The sequence below is a fragment of the Limulus polyphemus genome, unplaced genomic scaffold, assembly GCF_000517525.1.
Source record: "Limulus polyphemus unplaced genomic scaffold, Limulus_polyphemus-2.1.2 Scaffold3561, whole genome shotgun sequence".
NCBI classification, from domain to species: domain Eukaryota; kingdom Metazoa; phylum Arthropoda; class Merostomata; order Xiphosura; family Limulidae; genus Limulus; species Limulus polyphemus.
Window position 1 is genome coordinate 63,216 of NW_013669171.1, and position 22,078 is coordinate 85,293.

The 22,078-nt window shown below is 39.2% G+C and overlaps 1 protein-coding gene across 4 annotated transcripts in view; it reads right to left on the reverse strand.

Moving 5' to 3' along the window:
• The window catches only part of LOC106469588 (probable 18S rRNA (guanine-N(7))-methyltransferase), a 43,798-nt gene that overhangs the window by 20,974 nt on the left and 746 nt on the right, over positions 1–22,078 (reverse strand). For 2 of the 4 annotated variants that reach the window (XM_013930090.2, XM_022398164.1), the window contains exon 2: positions 19,923–19,960. In XM_013930090.2, the coding sequence (XP_013785544.1) occupies positions 19,923–19,960 (38 nt within the window). The other 2 variants (XM_022398162.1, XM_022398163.1) reach the window with 2 other exon arrangements.

Consider the following 22,078-nt stretch of genomic DNA (forward strand, 5'->3'; position numbering starts at 1 on the left):
GGAGCAAATAGTAAAGACTAAAAAATAACTAGCAGCATATGCTTTAATAATAAGTGAAAATGTTTTGCACTTTTTTTGGTTCAAACACATTCCTTAGTGCTTTTTAATTCTAAAAGCATTTAAGACTGTCCTCTTTTTGCCAAAGTTTGATCCTGTCCAGTTTTTCAGATCGATCTAGCATTTACATTTTCTATACTCTATGACTAAATAAGTTATAATAATAGTAATTTATATGTAGTAAGTTCCATATTAAAATTACCATAAGGTACTATGCAAGTCAGGTTATGACTAATCAACTGAACAATCATTAAGGATATATTGTCAATCATTCTTCTTGCACCATCTTATGACATCCCTCATAGCTCACAAGAAACTTTTCCCTCCAATTAGAAACCTCCAAGTGTAATTATACGTATCATGTATCAGCTGCAGAGGTATCTTTTTCAGACAACCTGACATGGGAAGGAAGGGTGAGACAAACACTTATTCAAAATAATTTATTATAATCACTCAGTTGACTTCTAATCTTGCTTTACAAATAGGCTATGACCCAAATTAGAAAATAGTTTGTATGCTACCAAACAATCAATTTGCAAAGTTAATATTTTTTTAAACTGAAAATGTATTTCCAATAGACACCTCCTCTCACAAAAAGCTTTTCTTAATTCACACTGCCCTCTATCGGTGCAAATTTTTGCTCGCCATCAGCCTTGATACTCCCACTTACCCTCACATATGTTATCATGATATACTTGCATAATAACATGTAAATGATTATGCAGCAACCCTCCACCTCCAGGAGTGTGATACTACCCCTATCGTAACTAGCATTCTCTCTAATCTTGCAGATCAAACCAAACTAGAAGTGGGGAGGGCAGGTGGGAAATGTGAGAGAAGGTAAGTATCTACCGAAAATACATTTTCAGTTTAGGAAAACGTTAACTTCCGATACGATAGCTTACCTCCTCTCACAAAAAGCTAGAATCCCACATTAAACAGGTGTAGGGCCAGTGAGAAGATGATTTCCCTTCAGAAAGCACCCAAAGGAAAATCATGGAGTGTGAGAATGAACTAAAAACAACCAGGTATACTCTTCACCCATCAGTAATGTATCGACAAAAGGGCAGAAACAAAAAAGGTACCCTATTAAAAATTACAGAAATAAAGGGACCCCTTGGTGTAGGGTGGCTAGGGCACGACAGACCATAAATGGGAATTTGACCTCACCTTGGTAGCATCTGGAATTGTACATCAGGTCCACAGTAGGAAGAGGATCTTCTACCTTTCACCTCAAAAATGGGGACCACCAGGGGAGAGAAACTTCCATACCAGGAACCCACCTCCACATGCATGCACCACCAACACCAGCATCTGGAGGACAGTATGACGGTAGAGATCCCAGGTGGGTGTACATTTCACATCCAAAAATGACAGAATTGAGAATTTATCATCCAGTCCACAGTAGGAGGAGGGGTAACCATCCAAACACATGTGAAGACTTATATGGCTGGCATAGCTACAACCAACACCAGAACCACCAGAAACTGGCATCTGGTGAACAGTAGGAAGGAAGGTGCCTCAGCTGGAGGAGCAAACTGCAATATACAGCAGAGTGCTACATCCAACACCTGGCAGCACCTGGAATTGTACATCAGATCCATGGTAGGAAGGGCATCACGCAATCTATATCAGCAGAATGCCACCACCCTTATTCCATCTTAGAGGTATTATGCACTCTCGAGAGGACAGGCCTCCATGGTCCACCACCCCACAGGCTAGGAACTGGTAAGTGAGTAAGTGATAGAAAGAGTCTCAATGCCATGAATCATCAGAGATGGGAAGTAATCTCTATCTGCTTTACTCATGTTAGTCTATGAGTGTACAGTCTGGGATGAACATATTTATGAAGCAAAATACTGCAAGGTATACCTAATAGTGGTCTTGTGGAACACCCCATCTCAACAGTGGGCATAATATCACCTGGTTATGTTATATTACATTGTATTTTGAAAAGCAGAGAGATCATGGTGAAGGAATTGTACATCAGGAAGAGCCTCAATGCCATAGATCATCTGAGATGTTATAAGAGCACAGGTTGCACAGTATACTTGGTTAGGCAACACTCACCACAGAGTGGGATCCAAACATGCAAGAAAGGCCCCTGCAATCAAAAGAAAATGAAAGGAGTACTTACCATTCACTGAGGAACAAAGGTGTAAAGGTATGCGGAGTAGTCCACATACAAGCACTGATGGAAATGTGCAGCCAGAGACATAGTAAGGTGATGGATCTGATGGGAAGAAACATGAAAAAAAGACAACAATTGTCAAGAGAAAGGGAAGAATATGCCAGGTGAATCAAATGGTGAATTCCACCTATAGGGGTAATAGGAGAAAGGTCACAGGAGAGATTAGGAGTCCAAGAAATAAACAAAAAAAATAGGAACAACAGAAGGGAGCAGTGCATGTCATATACCATTGGAGAGGCCTGGCCTTGCAAAGGAGGTGGTTAGGATCAGAATGGTGAGGAAGGTGGGATATGAAAGAAAGTAAAATGGGTGTGAATGTGGAATTACCCTCTCAAGCAGCCAAATTGTTTGGGTAGAAAGTAACGATGTGGAAATGTAGGAACTATGAAACAAAAATGTGGTGGATATCAATTGTGAATACAACTGAACTATAAGATCAATATGAACAAGAAAAAGTGGATTTCAAGGAAGATGATATAACGAACATGAAGGAGGATGGATAAGAGCATGCAGGCAAATATTGTGATTCCAATCAGGGAGTGAAGCAGGGCATGGAGGATGGGAAATGTGGATGGAATGAAACAATATGGACAAGACTGGTGACAGGAAAAACGAGCATAGCTGGAAGTCTAAAATGTGGCTGATAAAGCTGCCTGATAGCCCTCAACAGTGGAAATTGAAACATCTCTGTCAAAAAGCCAAGTTAAAAATGGGTGTGATGAGAGGACCATTAGGATGGGAAAGATCATAACCACATTGGACAAACCAATAGCAGTATGTGTACCACTTACGTTGGTAAACTGTCTTGCAGGAAAGATGGTCAGGACGAGAAGGTAAGGAAACTCACACAATGCAAAAGTCAGGCACTTCTGGTGAGGGTCTGGAAAAAAGCCATGCATTAAGATGAAGTGTGGGAATGGATGTATGACACACACCTGATTTGGGGCTGAAGGAAGAGTGTTGGAAATAAAGGATGAGGAAGTGGGGCAATGCCAAAAGCCAGCACAGCAGAGGAAACCATGTTTGAGCCAGCAAATATAGAGCCACTAATAGAAGATGACACGGAGTAGTCTGAATTATGGTAAGGAAATGTGGGAGGAGATTAATAGGAGGACATGCATATAGGTACTGACCCATCGAATCCAGTTGAGAGAATCTACTGTCTCAACCAGAGAATGAAGAACCAGAGACCAAAATTGGGAAGCTGTGTATGGAAATAAGAGGTAAATGTATCCAAACCTGGGACACCCTACTGAGCACACAGCATCCTAAAATCTTGAGAATCCAAAACCACTCCATAGGTAGAATCTTGTCAGGACAAGATAAAGGACATCTGGAAGAAGACAAGCCAATAAAGTTAGGTGATGGCTGTGAGCACAATATAGGTGATCCAAACCACTCCATATGTAGAATCTTGTCAGGACAGGATAACTAATCCATGACAAGATACAGAGCATTTGGAAGAAGACAAGGCAAAAAAGTTAGGTGATGGCTGTGAGCCCAATATAAGAGATCCAACGTTTGAAAACAGAGTTCTCTCAACCAAGTGTCCCTAGCCTGGAGATGTACGAGACTACTGTAGAATTGTTGGAGTGTATCATCACCAATTGGCCCCCAAAGAGCCCATAGGAAATGAATTCTCAATGAACCAGAAGGAGATCCAATACTGATATGGTGAGAGGACTCATAAAGAGTCCATCTACCCAAAACCCCCCAAGTATCGAGGTATGCCTCCAACTGGAAAAAAAAACATCCGTAAAAAAGTGACATTCAGGATGAGGAACACCCACATTAGTGCTGTCCCAATCCAAGCACCAGATGGAGTCAATCTGGAAGAAAGGGAGAATGGTGAGAGGGGTATCTAAGGGATTCTGAACAAGACTCTCTTAGTCAAACAAAACCCACTGAGGATGATGAATCTGAGCATAATCAAGAGGAATGAAAAGAAGGCCACATCACCAAAAGAGAGAGAATCTCTCATGCAGTTTGAAAAGGAAAGGAGGAGATGCTGCATACAAGACATTCTATAGCCCTCAACTGAAGGGAAGAAGGGTGAGCCTAACTGATTATGGAGTTGAAAAACACCCCGAGAAATGAACCAAAATTTATTCAAGAGTATAAGAAAAGACTTTTCTACCATGACAAGCCAACCCACCCTGGCATCGTCCTAGAGAAGAAACTGAGAAAGTAGAGCAGATTCTTCATATAAGGAGGCCCAAAATAGCCAGTCGACCATATAATGGTGGAAACTAAAACCACCGCATGAATCAAACGGACAAATGCCCGAACAACCCGACAGAACCCATATGGTGTCAGTGCAAGTCAGAACACAAATGTCCAAAAGTTAAACACACACTTGATTAGCAAAGTGAAGATATGAACTAGATAAATGGAATATGGGGAGATGGAGGTATGCATCTACCATCATTGTCAAGAAACCAGAAATGAAACCTCAACAATGAGCTAAAGACGACTCCATGGTGAACTTGATAAGGACTAAGAAGCAGTTCAAAGACAATAAACTGATGATAGGGCACCAAACCCCAATCTTGTGGGGAACAACAAACACATGAGAAGAAAACCTAGGATGAGAAGGACCACCTCATGTGATATCACACACATGAAGTAAGTCCCCAACTGTCTGGCAAGAAATGGGATAATCTGAATGGAATTGGAGAACCAGACCCTCTGAAATGACTCTTAGAACCCAAGTATCCACAGCAAACTAGTTCCAAACATGGTTAAAGTGATGGAGTCTGGTCCCCAAGGGCCTTGACCCGAGAACATAGTCACCAATGTTGGATGTCCTGAAATAACACCTGAGAGTGTACCAATGGTGTATATTTGAGATGTAGTAATGACTGGTAATAGTGTGTTCACCTCGACTCCACTAAACAGACACTGGTTGCAGGAAGAAGAGTTGTGAGATATAGGTATTGAATGGATTGGTATAGTGAGTTGTATCATCAGTCCATATGAAGTTTGTGAAGTGGGATGTATCATAGATATAAACATCGGGTGACCTGCACTACCTCTCTGTGTAACTACATCCTCATTTCTCACCATAATGAGAACCCTTGTTTTAGCCTCAATGGCTCGGTCTCAATTAGCGAGGATTCTCCATGGTCCACCACCCCAGTAGCTATGAACTGGTAAGTAGCAAGAGTCTCCCATAATCCATTTGATGAGGGGGGAAGGAGAATTTGTGTAGGGGAGACCAGAGAATATGTTAAGATACCCATTGGTCCTTCAGTCCAAAAATGTTTTACTGGAGACAGTTCAATTGGTGACTGCAAAAGCCTATATTTAAAAGTCAGCAAGTCTGAGCCAGAGAAATGGGCAAAAACACTGCTCTGGTGCTGGCTTTTTCCATGATAATCTTTTAATAGGTATGGTCTGGATTGGACAAGAAATGTTATATAGGTAGAAAAATATATACCACATGGAAACCTTAAATGGTCTTGCAAAAAACCCCTTCTCACAGTGGGCACATCTACAGCCAAGGTGGATGGAATGAGCACTTTCTGTTATCCTGGCTCAATGCAAATTTTGGAAAAGTACACCCTGGAAGGCAATACTAGCCACCTAGTGAGATTCTACTAAATGAAAGAGGGTCCTGAAAAGAAAACGATGCACATTCTACTGAAAGACAGTGAAGTAATGGAAGAATGGCAACCTATGGAAGCCAAAAACCATCAGGAAATAAAACAGCCAGAAGGTTTGATTTGTTTGGAATTTCATGCAAGTCTGCATGAGGACTATCTGCACTAGACTATCTTAGCAATGATAGACTAAAATGAATGCAGCTAGTCAACACCACCTACCGCCAACTTTTAGGCTACTCTTTTACCAATGAATAGTGGGATAGACTGTCACATTATAATGCTCCCATGGCTAAAAGGGCGAGCATGTACAATGATGCAGATTTGAACCTGCGACCCACAAATTGTGAGTTGAGTGTTCTAACAACAAGGTCATGCCAGTCTCACAGCCAGAAGGTATGGAGATGGATGTGTGAAGACAGTCCACATGCCCACCTGGAAAAGCTTATCCAATGGGAGGCAAAGAAGAAGTGGAAAGGAATGAAACAGATGACGAATAGAACCTGAGCATCAACATTCAACATCCTGAGATGACCATGTCAACAGGGAAGTCATTGGAATCATCCAGGAAAGGAAATAGGAATGAGGTTCATGGAAAATGAGGTCCTAGGATAGAGACAGAAGAAAACAGGGACCCTTAAATAATAACAGGTCAATGATAAGGTACTCAGGAGGAGGGAGCAAGTTGGAGAGAAAGACAAAAAAAGGCAGAAAGGCAATAACTCGAATGGGGAATGGACGAGATCAAGCAAACCCCCAACAAGGTTTCAGTCAGGCAAGAAAGCAGATCAAGGAGGACAGAGGAGAGTGAAGTAGGGGAAAACAACAAAGAGGATAGGGTAAGAAAACACATCTTGGTACTGAGAAAGGAGAAAAACCATGGGCATAGAAAGGCTGAGACTGAAAATCCTTTGATGAGCAGACTGGAAAGAAAGGTAGAAAGGTGGTGCACAGAATTATTGACTGGAGGAAATGGATGGCAGAAGAACCAATGACAAAATATTGCAATTGATGTGATATACAAATACAGTGGAAGAATGAGAATAATGCCACAGTAGTGGAGAGTCTGGTCTAATGGGCAATAGCAAATTCCACACATGAGGGTGGAGGGAGGATAATTCTTAGTGAAGAAGGAAACTGAAAGACTGCAAACCATGAAAGCGAGAGGCTAATGGTGAGTAGAAGGGGGGTTGAATTAACAAGTGTATCAAGGCCAGTAACGTCAGATACGTCAACAAGAGGACTCAAGAAGGATGGTAGCGTGTACATCTGAAGTCCAAAAGGGGGTTGGTATAGAGAAACAGGTAAGACCAGGCCTGGATGATAAAAATGACAGCCAGATCTGAAGGAAGAGGAATAGAGTAATGTAACAGAGGAAGCCTGGAGTATAGAAGAGCGGCAAAGTGTCCAACCAAGAGTAAACCCCATGGAAACTATGGGGATGCAGATGCTACTCCATTGACAGAATAAGGACTGGCCAAGAGAAATGGCTCACCAACAAAAAGGAAGCTACCAGCAAAGGATATAAATGGCACAGAAGTATATAGTTAGCACCTGAGAACAAAAAAGCCCTGGAACAGGAGCCACAAAGGTGGTTGGAGCAAGGAAAGGGCATGGAAAAGATTGAGTAGAACATGACCAAGTGAACCGACAGTAGAAGCAGGAATGGGAAAATGCTTGACAAATAGAGAAGGTCAAGCACATTGATAAGGAGTGAACACTAGTCCAATGTAAAAAATGTTGGAAAACAAAAAAGTATCTCAATCTGAGAGAGAAGCATCAAAGAAGTAGTAGATCTGGTTTGAGAGATGTTAAGGGAATGTAGAAAGAAGGATGGGCAAGGTCTAATCACCCTGAAAATTCATAAAAATAGGCCCACAAAAAGAGGACAAAGGATCTCAAGAAAGAAATAAAACCCAGGGTCCACTATAAGAGATACACAAGGGCATGCTCCAAATGGAGGGGTTCTAGAAAGGCTAGAGTCCCCAAAAAGGGAAGGAACCTATCATACAGGGAGAGAATAAGAAGTGTAAATTCTGATGACCAAATAACTCAGTTCACAGGCCAAAAAGATAGGCTGAACTCAGTTGAGATGATAAAAAAAGGAAATTTCCAAAAGTAGCCGACACTTAGTGGGTGTAAGAAAGGATCCAAAACACAAGACAGGTTCCTCCCCTATCCAATCAAGCAGCTGCTATAAAAGGGCAGAGGTAGGATAACAGGAAACATTTGAGAATGGCTTAATACATATAAACAATCAAAGAAAGGAATGACAGCCACAGGTGGTGAATATGGCAAGTGAAGTCTCCCACAATAACAACAAATACAGAAAAGGATGAATGGGACACAAAATAATAATGAGAGAATGGGCCAAAAAACATGTAGGATGGTGTTCGACATAATGACCATGACTGACTGCAGACCAGATGAAAAAGACCATGGATGGGGTCAGAAGGAGAAGAAAGGGAAATGGGAAGAGGAGTGAGAAAAGAGACTAAGGTAGGGAATTAGAATATGACTGTCAGCAGAAAGAGAGATAGGTACATGCATAATCCTACGTGTGTAACATGTGTTTCACTGGTAAGATGAGTGGCAAACGAGACTACTGGTAGAGTTAAGATGATAAAAGGAGTATGGCCTGGAATCTGGAATGAAAAGTTGAGAAGGAGACTGATCTAGATGAGGAATATAAGTAAAGAGCAAGGTCGATAAAGGGGAAAACATATGGGAACAGAATGAGGACAGAAGTCGTATATTATCAGACAAGGTATCCATGGGGAAAAGAACACCAAAGACATCTGGTTAAAGAAAGAGAGCCAAATTAATAATACATACCAAAGAAGAGAGAAGGGGTACAGTAAAAAGGAATATAACCTGACAAAACAAGACCTAAGAGCAGGAGAACAAAGCACAAAGTGATAGAGCAGAACAAGTGTAACATGGTAAAACAGAGAAAGGAATGAATGACCATAGAAGCTTAAAATAGCCACAGATAAAAGGTGGGGTAGGAGAGGGAATACAGAAGGTAGAGAGAAAAATGCAAAAATAGGTAATTAAAAAGGGAAAAAGAAGGTAAGGGTATTGATCGTCAAGCTGGTCAAATAGAAATCAATGAGAGAGAGGGAACTGGGAAAAGGAAGGGAAGAATGTAGACAAATCTTAACAAAAGTGGCCATGAACATGAGGGGGGGGTATTTGTTATGAGAAAGGAAACAGAATAAATATTAATAACAAGCAAAGAGAAAAAACAAACTCAAGAATTGTGGGTCATAAAGTGATAAATGAAAACTAATAAACAACACAGACAAAAGAGAAAGAAATAAACATACCTGAGAATGAAATCCAGTAAGAGATGGAAAGGTTACAGTTGTTTAATGACTGGTTGAGTACCATCAAAGCAACGTAGGTGAAAGATGTAGTGTAATAGATCATTCCTGACTGAGGAGAAAGAGATTTGACAGTGGTTTAAGTCAAATTAGGTTGGAGTTTTCATAAGGCTAGTGGCATGCAAATCTCTTTGGTAGAATGCATGGAAGACAGCTAAATTGCGTGAGGAGGTGAGTATTCATTTTGGAACAAAGCTGTTTCAAACTATCCTTAATATAAGTTAAATATAAAACAAGAGACTATTTTATGAGCAAGACCTCACAAAGATGAAGAAATGACTGTCCTTTAAGGGATTTAGAATTTCTTGGATTTGAAAAGCTTGAAAAGTGAAAAGCATCTACAGAAGCAAAAACAAATCACCATCATTTGACCAAAAGCTGAATATGGCCAATAACAAACAAGTTGCCAAGGCCAACAGCTGTAAAGTCTAAAGTAAACATCAAAAAATTGATCAAAAGCTAGTTTAATAGCAACTGAATGCATAGCAGTAATCAGCTGCTAGAAATAAATCTGTAAACAATAAAAATTTGTTGAATTCAACTGAAACTATTTAAACAAAAACAACAGGCAGGCCAACACAAATAACTGCTTGTGAAACAACAACAAAAATTAAGAGTCCAAACATTCTTAAAACAAAAGCCAAACTCAACAGAAGTAGAAATATTAAATGATTTGACTAACAATATTCAAGTTTACGGAGAGGGGTTTAAAGAGCACCCCCACACCAAACTATTTTATTTACTGTTTTTGGGAGCAAAGCCTTTCAAATTTGTGGATTTTACCCTGCACAAAGTGATTAGTATTATTCTTTACCATTAATATTTTTGCACAAGAACAACTGTTGAAGATAATTCTAAATTATGAATTCCTTATTAGAAAACACACAAAGAATTGTGTCTGAGACATTTAATCATTGTAGTTGTGCAGTATTTGCTTCGATGTTTTCAATTTCTGTCTGCCTATCTATTAAAACAAAGAATATTATAAATACATATACAGCATTCTATTAACTTTTCTATATAAACTGACAGCCCTTCAACAGCACAGTATCACATATTAGAAAGATTTAAATAAGTATTTATATGCTCAATTAGAAATTCTCATGATTATAAATATTTACAAAATTATGAGAAGAAAACAATTAATGTTATAATTTTCCTATACTGAAAATGTATTTCCGATAGGTACATTACCTACACCCACAAGATTAGCTATTCTCATTCAGTGCTGTCCTCTATATGCAAACTTTTTCTTTACGCATGCCACAAGTCTTCCTCTCCCACTTATTGGAATTGCAAGATTCCAACATGTCTCTCCCGCAAATCCTCATGTGTCTGCTCCTCACCAATAAGAGCATGTTACGCACGTGATGCATGTTACTACCCCTACACTCCTCTACTGAACTATCACTTCAAAGTTTGGCAGAAGATGTCAGCACTGGAGAAATATGGGGAGGAAAGGTGGGACGTGTGAGAAGATGTAAGTACCTATCTGAAATACATTTACAGTACTTACCTCCTCTTACAAGATTAGCTAGAATCCCACATTGATAAGGAGGGAGGGACTGGTGCGAGGGAATGACAGCAGTATCTCCAAAAAGCATCTGAAGGATACTCCAGGAAATGAGAGATTCAGATCAGAAGAGGGGAACTGCACCACTTCTGAGCCAGATATACTCTTCACCCAACTGTGGAATGTGAAGATATAAGAGTGGAAAATGAGAGGAGCAGATCTGAGTGGAAGAGAATGTGGCAGAAAAGTGATCCTAACCATATAAATATACTGTAACTCAATCCCACAATGAGAATGGTGGGTAAACAAAGGATGCATCCCTAGGTGTTGAGTAGCTAGAACATGGCAGACCATACTTGGTAGGTCAAATACATCCAAAACCTGCAATATATCAACATCCACAATGAGGATCATACTGTCTTCACCTCAGACCCAAGAACCGGGGAATTGAGAACCACTCTAATTCCCAGGTATAACATGAGGATTAGCTCTGAGCTATCAATCTGGAAACTTGACATCTGGTATAGAAAGGATGCCTATAGCATGCAATCAACTCTCCCAACCGAGAAACAGGCCGGGACCATCCAAATAGCAATACCATCCCTGTAAGAAGAGAGAATGAGGGATAGCCAATGACAGGACTAGAACAATCCCATGTACCACCACTTTTACCCACAATACAGATGGAGGAAATCAAGGGAGGAAGATAGACAACCCAAAACCTGTGTGAGGACTTATGTTAATTGGTTCACTCTAACTCCAAAACCTGCCTGCAGAGTACAGACATTCACAAGAGGGTAGGGTGAGGGCTCCCAATCTCCCAATCAAAGGAGGAACTGAATTCTGACATCTCACTCCATTGTCATTGGTTATCGCAAATAGGAGGATATCACATTATCTACACCCGCAGAACACCACTTCCCCACTCTGTAACTGAATGGTTATTGTGTAGAACTCATTCAGCAGGGTGCCTCTATGGTCAACCACCCCAGCAATAATAAAAAATTATCAGTTAGAGTGACACCAGAGTCTGAAGAATGGCCTCGGGTGGTAGACAAAACCTTGACGAAGAGGAAACCGCGATATGATGGTGACAGTGGGAGGTGAATGTATTGGGACTGGTCCACATGCCAGACTGCAGAATCTCCTCCATCGGACGATGAAGATGAGAAGCGAAGGAAAAAGTGAGATGTCAGATCTGATGGGAGGACAACTGGAACAAATTCCAGGAGGAAGAAGGTAGGGAGGAATAGGCCAATTGAACCAAAAGACAGACCCAATTGGTAAGGGTAAAAAGTGAAACATCATGAAGAGAGGAGAATTGTCAGGGGATAAAGAATTGGAAACATGTACCTCAGAATGAAGCAGTATGTGCAAGATAACAACAAAGAGCTCTGACTGGGCACAGAAGCCTATCCGGATCCAGTCAAGGATAAATATGGGAAATGGAAGGAAGGGAAATGAGAGAAAAGATGAACCACCCTCCCAAGCTGTAGAGGTCTTCAGAAGAAAGGAATGATTTGGATAAATGAGAAGATATGTAAGGTGATAAAGTGCACATGAAATGCCCACAGCAAACAAATCAAACCACTGAAATCCACAGGCTAAGAGAAGAAGGAAACATGTTTTAAAGGAAAGATGAAACATGGAACATGAGGAAAGTGGTTCAAATGGAGGTAAAGTAAGGGAATGGAGGACTACATTAAAATCTCAGTCCGGAAGGGTAGTTCACCTGGGAGGGTGATGTATCTGAAAGGAATGCATGAGCATGGTAAGGACAGGGGAAGTATAAACTCTACAGTATTGGGAAAAACAAAAGGTATGGGATAAGGCCACCTGACATCACAAAAGAGAGGAAAATGAAGACCCCTGGTCAAAGAGCCACATGAGAAATTCTGGACCAGTATCTGCTGGGTAGTCATCGGTACTGGTGGTGATAGGAGGTGCATCATCAAGGAAAGCAATGAGAAGTACCCTGAGTAGAAGGGAAAGGGAAGGACGGGAAATAGTAATTGCAAGCAAATGAGACTCTGACTGAGAAAAACGGGCTATGATATTTTTAAGGGTGGATTCTTGTTGGACCGATGTCACCCAAGGCTCTGGAGTTTCTAGGACTGTATCAAAAATGTAATGCCTTAGAAATGGCACCACACGTAAATCTCTAAGATATGTCGAGGGTAAACAGACCGAGGCAATATAGTATCATGATCTCTAAGGTCCTAACAACAAAGAAACCATGTATGTAATACCAAAGCTGAAGACAATATGTGGGGTGAAGTGGAGGAGAGAAGGGCATAGGTATCTCCAGAAAACCCCTCGAGATATCTCTGGAGAGCCTCAGATAAGAGGTGTATGGAAGAAAGTTAAAATTTTCAGTTTATCTATATATTACTAAAACTCTGAGATTGTTTGTTTGTTTGTGTGCTTGTCTGTAATTAAATACAGCAAAAATGACACACAATAGCGCCATATTTGTAATGAAATGAGAATAGAAACAGAATAAAACAAGTTTCGTTAAAATCAGGCCAGGGGTTACCGAGTTAGCGCCATTTTTAGGATCATTTTTCATACATTCCATTATTATAAAACTTCGTTTTCCACCTGATGAATCACTTTAAAATATCTTCTGTTATAATGGTGTGTAGAAAGAACAACAATAAAATGGACCTACAATATTATTGACTATTTGCAAATAGTAACTATGAAGACGAGGTAATAAAATAAAAATCAAGTTGAGAACAACAACAAAATTTTATAAACGAAAACCTCTCGCCGAACATTGGCTATTATATTATTTCCCTGTCAATGTTCCCATCTTCATTAAAAGGCGTAAGATGACAAAAACAAGATCTTGAAGAATCTATCTATATACTACTAAAACTCTGAGATTGTTTGTTTATTTGCTTAGTTTCTCAGTCAAAAATCATTCACACTACCGTTCGCGATCTTTACAAAACTTCTTACTTCACTTTTTGAAAATCGAAATGGTCTTTCCTTTTACTCCCAATCAGCAATCAAATATCTTTTCTTGAATTATGAATAACACAAATGGATTGAAATATTTAATTAAATTATCTCAAAATAAACCTTTATTTCGGTGCAATCTTGAAATTAGCTTGAATTCTTCATAACCTCTCAATAGTGGTTGACCCAACGGGTCACGGTGGTCTAGTTTCCAATAATACTTACCTCAGCTGACACTATAGCTATTTCTTGATCTCCGGGGTTTCCACTCTTTGCCCATCTAATCATTGAAAACACTTGTTCTAATTTTTTGCACCCCACTTCAATGCCCTTGACAAATTCTAATTTGCAAATTTCTCCACCAACTTAAATGCACCCTTTATCTAAGTACTGTATATAAGCACCTCATTTAGATAATGTAATCAATTTTTCGAAACATAAACTGGTTTTTAGTGGGGAGGTATGGCAGGAGAGTGGAGGCAGGTATTATTGGAAATACATTTTCAGTTTAGGAAAATGTTAGCTTCCAAAACATACTTACATCTGCTGACACTACAGGTAGAATCCCACATTGAGATGGTGGAGGAGCCAGTGCAAGCATGAACCATACAGAAAGCATCTGTATAGAACAGAAGTGTAACAAGATAAAAATGGTACAAGAGTGGGGGAATCGTACTACATACAGAACAAGTATGCTCTTCACCAGGAACTTAGTTCCTACATCAAAGGTGGAATAGAATACGAGTAACTGTCAGTGCAGACCAGACCCCACCAGATAGCACGTTGGTGGCTTAAGCTATTGGACTGCAATATTATATATACTTCTGATTGGATCCCAACCTGTAGGCATAGATTGATGCATTTCGCACCACCAGAATCATGACGAGAAAGTAAGCAACACCAAAGTGGACAAACTTTATCCTCCACCTGAAGAAATCCAAAAGGCAACACCCCAGGCTCGAAATGACGGGATCGTGTATGCTGTACTTAAGGAACAGAACTCATCTGGTCTGGAATTATGAACATTCATCTCACTCCCCAACCAAGTGGGCAAGGAGTATTCCACTTGCACCTGGAATTATGGAGAGGATGTGGAACCTGTGCTCAACCAAGAACCTAGGATGGGACCACATCACATTCGTAATTATGAGATAGTGGTCCTCCTTCAATGAACAATATATAAAACTGACATTGATCAAAGAAAAGGGCCATGCACCCCCCAACCGGATAACTTTGTGTCAAATCTGAACCAGAATTACAAGTAGGCTTCTGTGGAGGCTGTTGCCACTCCTATTGACATCTGGTAAAAACATTCAGGGACCCAAGTAGGAGGGCCCCAGCTTCACCCTCTTCTCCAAGAGTGGAGGAACACACTCAAACACTCTGGAGGAAAAGCCTCTGTCTGCCACCCCAACAACTGGAAGAAACTATGGTGGTAAGGACTCCCAAGCTCCACCAGTAGAGTTGTGGGTAATACGCATTGGGAAGCCCTGAGGAACAGTGCTCTGGAAACTGTGCAATAGTTCCCTACATTTTTAAAAGCAAACCAACCCCAATTTATTCAATTTGAAGATCAGCAGGGTCAGGCAGAATCCCCTTTAGCTTTACTCATGATAGTCCATGAGTGGCAGTCCATAACAATAAGATAATACCATTCAGTAGGCACCTAGATGGTCTTATGGAACACCCCATTTCAACAGAGCCTGTTGCAACCTGTAATAAATAAAGTGAAAGTGGTTGCTAGTGTGGAATTGAAAAAAAGAAAGCATGCCTGCTTGGGCAACACTCACCACAGAATGGGATCCAGTGAAAAAGTAGAAGGACCCTGGAAAACAAAAAGAGTATATTATGGAGAAGATATCCTCTGATGAAAAACTAACAAATGTAGCAAAAACAGCTACAGAGGTTAGTCGAAAATTCCAACAAGAGGAAACTGCCAGAGCATGCAAAGAATGAGATAGGAAAGTATTAGGAGTAATCCCCAAAGCAGAATACACAATGTCTTCCAGAGGGCAATTCAACCGGGCAGCTGTTCACAGAGATATGACAAAACTGGTGAGATGTGACATGCAAATATTCCTCTTCTTTAATGATAATCCATGTGAATCAACTTATGAAGCCACCTCGTTAGGATAATGGGAGATAAGTAATGAATAAAAGAAAGATTCCAATGAAGGAACAAATGATTCCTACTACCTCAAAATGAGTTAGTACAATCTACATAACACTTGAGGGCCCTAACATGACATAACAAAAAGGAATCGAGAGGTCATAAAGGTGAGGAATGGTTGGCAAATGGATTAGTGATAAGGATCTTTCCCCTTCCCTAGCTGTCAGAGTCTTGGACAGAAAGAAACTATTGGGGTAAAGCAGGACAAATGTGGAATGATGAAGAGTCTAAGGAACAGGAATTGCTAACAACTACAACTGATGATGTCCAAAAACCAATAACAATAAATAATACAATTTAAGAGAAAAGTGAAACAAAGAACACAAAACTAAGGGCTCAAAAGGAGGATGACACAAAGTATGTAAAACAGCTGTAAAATCCCAATTTGGTAATTGAAAAGGTCATTTGGGTAGAAGAATACAAAAGGTTTTGAGTAGACCTGCTAGTACTGAGGATTCAAAACATCTTCCGATATTTGGAATACCTAAAAATAGTGGATAAGAATGTCGTATATAAAGCAAGACCCCTCTCAAATACCCAAGTCATAAAACAGGATATGGTTGATACTTTAGGATGAAGATGGTGAAATTTCTTTTAAAATACCACTGATGATAAGTATACCACTTCTGTTGTGGTTGGCCTATGAGGAGATTTAGTTAAATACAGAGAAACCCTGATATTTGGCAAAGGACTGCATAACTTCCAAGCATGAAGACTAAGTTTCTGAACATCTGGGTGGAGAATGACTGATCGAGGTTGTCTCAACAGAGAATGCCAGTGTGAAAGAGGTACAGGAGGACATACATGCAGATACTGAACAAGCAGAAACCACATTTGAACTGGTTAATATAGTGCAACTTTGATAACTCAATAGGGAGTGGAGCAAACTAGGATCATAGTTGCATCAGGGGAAAAGGCATAAAGATGTACATCTGTCAAGTCCTGACTGAACACATCTACTGTCCATGCTTGAGGATGAGGTATTGGAGAACAAAACTGAGAGAAAATGCACTGTAAAACCTCGTGAAGTATCATCCATTCTGTTGGGAAAATCTGTTAAGTTGAGACAAGTGATCTGCAATTAAATGCATCCCTCCTGTAGAAAAGATCCAAGGTGCAAAAAAGATCTCGAGAATGTGTGCCTCTTTGTCTAGAAATCTGAGATATACCACCATGAGATTGTCAGAATGTAACATGACAATTTTTTTTACCTTCAAGAGAGACAGATGTACCTTTGCCTAGTGTACTGCAAAGAGTTCAAGAACATCGCCATGAAGAGTAGACTCAATTTCTGTCCAAATACCCTGGAACTCTTGACCTTGAAGATAAGTTTCCCCATCCCTGGGAACAGATGGATCTCAGGATGAGATGGTGGAATGGGTACCCCAATAGTAGTGTTGTTCCAATCTAACACCATTTGCAATCAATGATGTTGCACCTGAGAAATGAGACAGAATGATCCAAAGGATCAGAAAGCATGATTCACTGATCATGCAGTGATCACTGAAGGGACCTCATATGTAGTAAGAGAAGGAGATGTAAGTAAAAGCCTGATGGCTCTTTCCATGGTTTGAATCCTGATAGTGGTTGGTTGAACATGAGTTAAGAGCACTGAAAAACACACTCAGATGGACCAGATATTGTGTTGGTGACAGATTAGATTTCTCCAGTCTGATAAGAATGCCCACTTTTGTGGTTTCTGAAAGGAGAAATTGAAAGTGTTGTTCTGCTATTTGACAGGATCATTCCAGAAGAATACAGTCATCCATATAATGATGTGTGTACAGGAATGTAGATGACGAGAAAAGGCTCGAACAACTCTGCAGAAGACATAAAGTGCTTATGCAAAACCAAAAGGTAGAGCCCTGAACTGCAGAACCTGACCCTTGTGCATAAATCTTAGAAACCTCCGGGAAGATTCCACTATCCATGGAATATGGAGATAAGAGTCGGTAACATCGAACTTGATCATCCATAACCCTGGAGCAAAATGCCATCGTATATGTTGAGAAAGAATTCCATAGTAACTTGAGGAAGATCTAAAATTAGTTGAGTCAAGACAGATCGACAATTTGACGCTTATCTCCTGTCTTCTTGAGAACCACAATTAAACAGGAATAAAAGCTCAGAAGAACTAGATCATCCATCTACTACTGCCCTTTTGACTAACAGCTCTCTTATCGCCTGGGAATGAAGCTCCACTCATTGTGAATATGTTGGAGGTGACAAGGCAACTGGTTGTGCAGATAAAGGTGGAGGTGAGGAGTGACCAACCATGAATTCAGAGCATGGAATACCCATGGATCACTGGTGAAAAAACTCCATATGTCCAGAAATGATGCAAATGTGGTCCCACTGCTCCACTGCCCATGGGATAGATACCGATGCTGTTGTCGATGGTCCGCCCGAGCTGAAAATCTTCGAGAATATAGATGGACTTTAGTCTTGGAACCCAAGGAGGTGGCCGGAAAAACTATTAGCCGACACTCCCGAATTAGCACCAGAAAGACGAAAAGTCAACGACAATAAAGAATAATGTTAACAAATCTTGATTCTAACATCTCTGGAACACCCACAAACAACATGGGACAGAGAAAAAGGAGCTTCCCGTAAGTATGTGAGGGCAGAAGATGGTAAAAAATCCTTTTTAACAAAGAATCTCTACCCAATAAACCCCAACAACAAGCCAGCCAGAAAACCAGAGAAAGAACCAAAGGAGACAATTTGACTGAGGTCGACATAAAAAAATCCCCAACTCGACCTCAAATTGCTGAGGGTAACAATAATAGGCTTCCAAAAAAAGTTGGATTGAAGATAAATACCAAGAAAATAAACATCCCATCATGTAACCAAGAGGCAAGTCTCCCAGCATGAACATCAATATTAGGAGAAGGAGGAAAAACCAAATAGTCGCTTGCCGTCCTTGCTGCCAACAAGGAAGGAGTAGGGTCAAATGCAATAGGAGAAAACCTCACAAACCTGAGTAACCAACTGAAGAAAAGAGGCTGATCAAATCGATCCTCTGTTGAGGCTGACCTAGTAAAAGGAGCTGGAAAAAAATGAGTCTAAATTCTCCCAAACTGGTCAGAATCATGTGTAAAAGATGCATAATTGCAAGGCAAAGTGATCAGCATGAACCAAAATATCAGGGGGGGAGGAAAAACCAAAAAGGGTTGGGAAGATTGTTCATGCAATAAAGAAGGATGAGGTGCATAAGAAATATGAGAAAGAGATAAAACATCAAAAACCTGAGACAAAATCCATAAAGACCATATTAGACCTAGTAGACTCTTTGGGTTGGCAATGGGAAGGAATGGCAAAATCAGGAGGTGGAAAAAGACAATTAAAGTCCTGTCAGCCTACACTGGATGAACCTGGGCAATATCTGGGGACAAAGGTTGTCCCATGGAATGATCGATCTCCTGGGCATATAAAAGCAGATAAATCCACTGTCAGGTTGCCCACACCTGAGGCATGAGAAAAAATGCTTGTCACTGGTGTGGTCCCTAAAGTTGTAACATTAACTTTGGAATTCATTGTACAGAAAGGTTCACCAAATTCGAGTGCAGAAAATAAGGTGACTAGAATTAACTGATAATTACAATAGAAAAAACAGGCTGAATTAAAGCAACTTAATTTCTGAAAAAATTTGTGAGGAAACAAAGTCAAACGTTAAGCATTAAACAAACAAACGAGCACTTCTGAAGACAAGCACTGCCAAACGACAAGTGATATTTCAGTAGAGGAGTGTATAGGGAGTAACATGCATCACGTGAGCATGTCATGCTCCTATTGGTGAGGAGGTGATGCCTGATGATTTGCATGAGAGACATGTTGGAATCTTGCAATTCCATTAAGGGAGAGCAGAAGGCTTGTGGCATGCATAAAGAAAAAGTTTGCATATAGAGGGCAGCACTGAACAAGAATAGCTAATCTTGTGAGGAAGGTAAGTACCATATAGGAAGTTTAATGTAATCATTTCTTTAGATATATCTAGTTAGGACAACTACCTTAATTTTACATCTATGTCTCAACTCACTTTGATGTATACTTCCTAGCTTCTTCTTCATTGTAAAACTAAAAAAAAAGAAGTTAAAAGTCAACTCATACATATTTTCTTTAACAGACAAAGTAGTTTAGTTTTGTTAAGAGGTACATAATAACAAAAGCATAATGTAGTTTTTTAAGTCATAATAACAAAAACAAAATACATTATTCCTTTCTACAGTAGCACTAAATAACTGTTAGTCCTACTAAATTTAAAAACATTCAGACATGCAAATGTATTCCCTCTAAGTTAAAACACTGTTTTTCACAATACATCTACCAATGTGAGTTTTAGGAAATTCAGATTTCAGAAAGTTTCTGTTTACCTTATTATCATAAAACATGTTTAAGGTTCAACTGTTGTTGGAAAGAATAATAAATCTTTGTATGATCACCACTCTCTACGAGTCACAATTTTCATATGTATGTACAGTATATGCATCAAATTATTGCATATACACATACATCACAGTATATGAGAAGTGAAACTCCATGACCCATAAAATTGCTTTTTAAATATGTATATGTAAGATCATGTGATGAGTTGCTAAAAGGTGAATATCTTCATCAAACAAAGCATTTTGCAAAATTCACAGATGCAAAACTGTTACTGTACTACATACATGTTTTCTCTTTTACCATAAAAGTTGTATATATACACTAACGTATTCATATTATGGTGTTATTAATCCTTATCATAATTCTGAATTATATACGACTTAGATAAAATTGATAATAATTATAGTTCACTTAATTAATCTAGTTCATATCATCACAGTTGTTGTTCATGAAAATAATGATATAAAAATACCTAGAACACTACTATATCTGTCATATCCCAGCTAAACTAATTAGCCCTGATATTGAGTGTAAGGCCTCATCACGATATGACAGATAAAATGTTGTTGACATATTATTGCATATTATTCTTTGCTTTCACCCATAAGTTCTTAGAATAAATTTACTGAGCAATACTTTGTAATTAAACAAGACACTTAAATTCAGGTCTGTTAAATTAAGGGCAAAAGGAAGGTTACAACACACAAACTATTGATGAATGTTAAATTTATTGTATTTTGTTTAAGGCAAAATCATAACTGTTAATACTGAACTATTTTAGTGTGTGATTATCACAGCTTTAAAAAAGAAATATTAGAAATTAAAATTCTCAGAATTTATATATTCACCACAAGTGGCCAACACAACTGTACAACTCATGCATTTTCTATATGAGTTCCTGGAGAATGTTTTCATATTCCTTCAGTAAGACATTTCCAAACTAATCTAAAACTTCTAAAGCTGTTCCATAATGTGTTCTACAGCAGTAATTTTCTACAAGTGTGGCACAGCTCACTAGTGGGCCATGAGATATGCAGTTGTATAGACTAAGTTACTGTATTTGTTTTACAGTATTACAATATAAGTACAGAAATATTGCTTTGAATGTTAAGAACAACTGGTGAAGTTGGTGATAAGCAAATAAATGCATATATGGGCCTTTAATACTGTGCTAAATAACTAAGTTGATCATGAGGTGCAAGTGGTTGAGAAATCTTGTTCTACAACATAGGGTTGTGATACGTAGAAAAATGGTAGCTAGGCTACTCTTACGATAACAGCTTCATGTTAAAAGTACACTATGACAATTTTTAAAATAAAACTAAACTAGCAGCTCACACATCTCATCATTAGACAAAACTTTCCACCAACAATGCCATTTTAGGTATCATTTGGATTTTCTAAATAGCAAATGCAATAATATAAAGCCTGACACTGGATTTTACTGTAAATTACAACAAGTAGAGTGCAAACTTAAAACAACTACTTAATTGTAAGGTTCTTTTAATTTTCTTTGGGGAGAGGGGGTTGCTTCTTAATATCAAAAATTATTTTTCAAGTTCTAGCCCAGTCACAAAGACCAGAATCAGCTCTTTGATGCCATCACATCTGCAAATTTTGAAATCTGCTGTCCAAAAAAGTTAATAGAATTGTTAACATAAATAATAAGCAATAAAAGCCAAAATAAAACATTTCTAAAGGACTCATTTAATTACATTCTCTCAATTAGATAAATGCTCATTCATCCCAACTCTTTGCTTCCTACTAAGTTCACTTGTTAACTTTCCATTAATATAATTGGCATTTAAA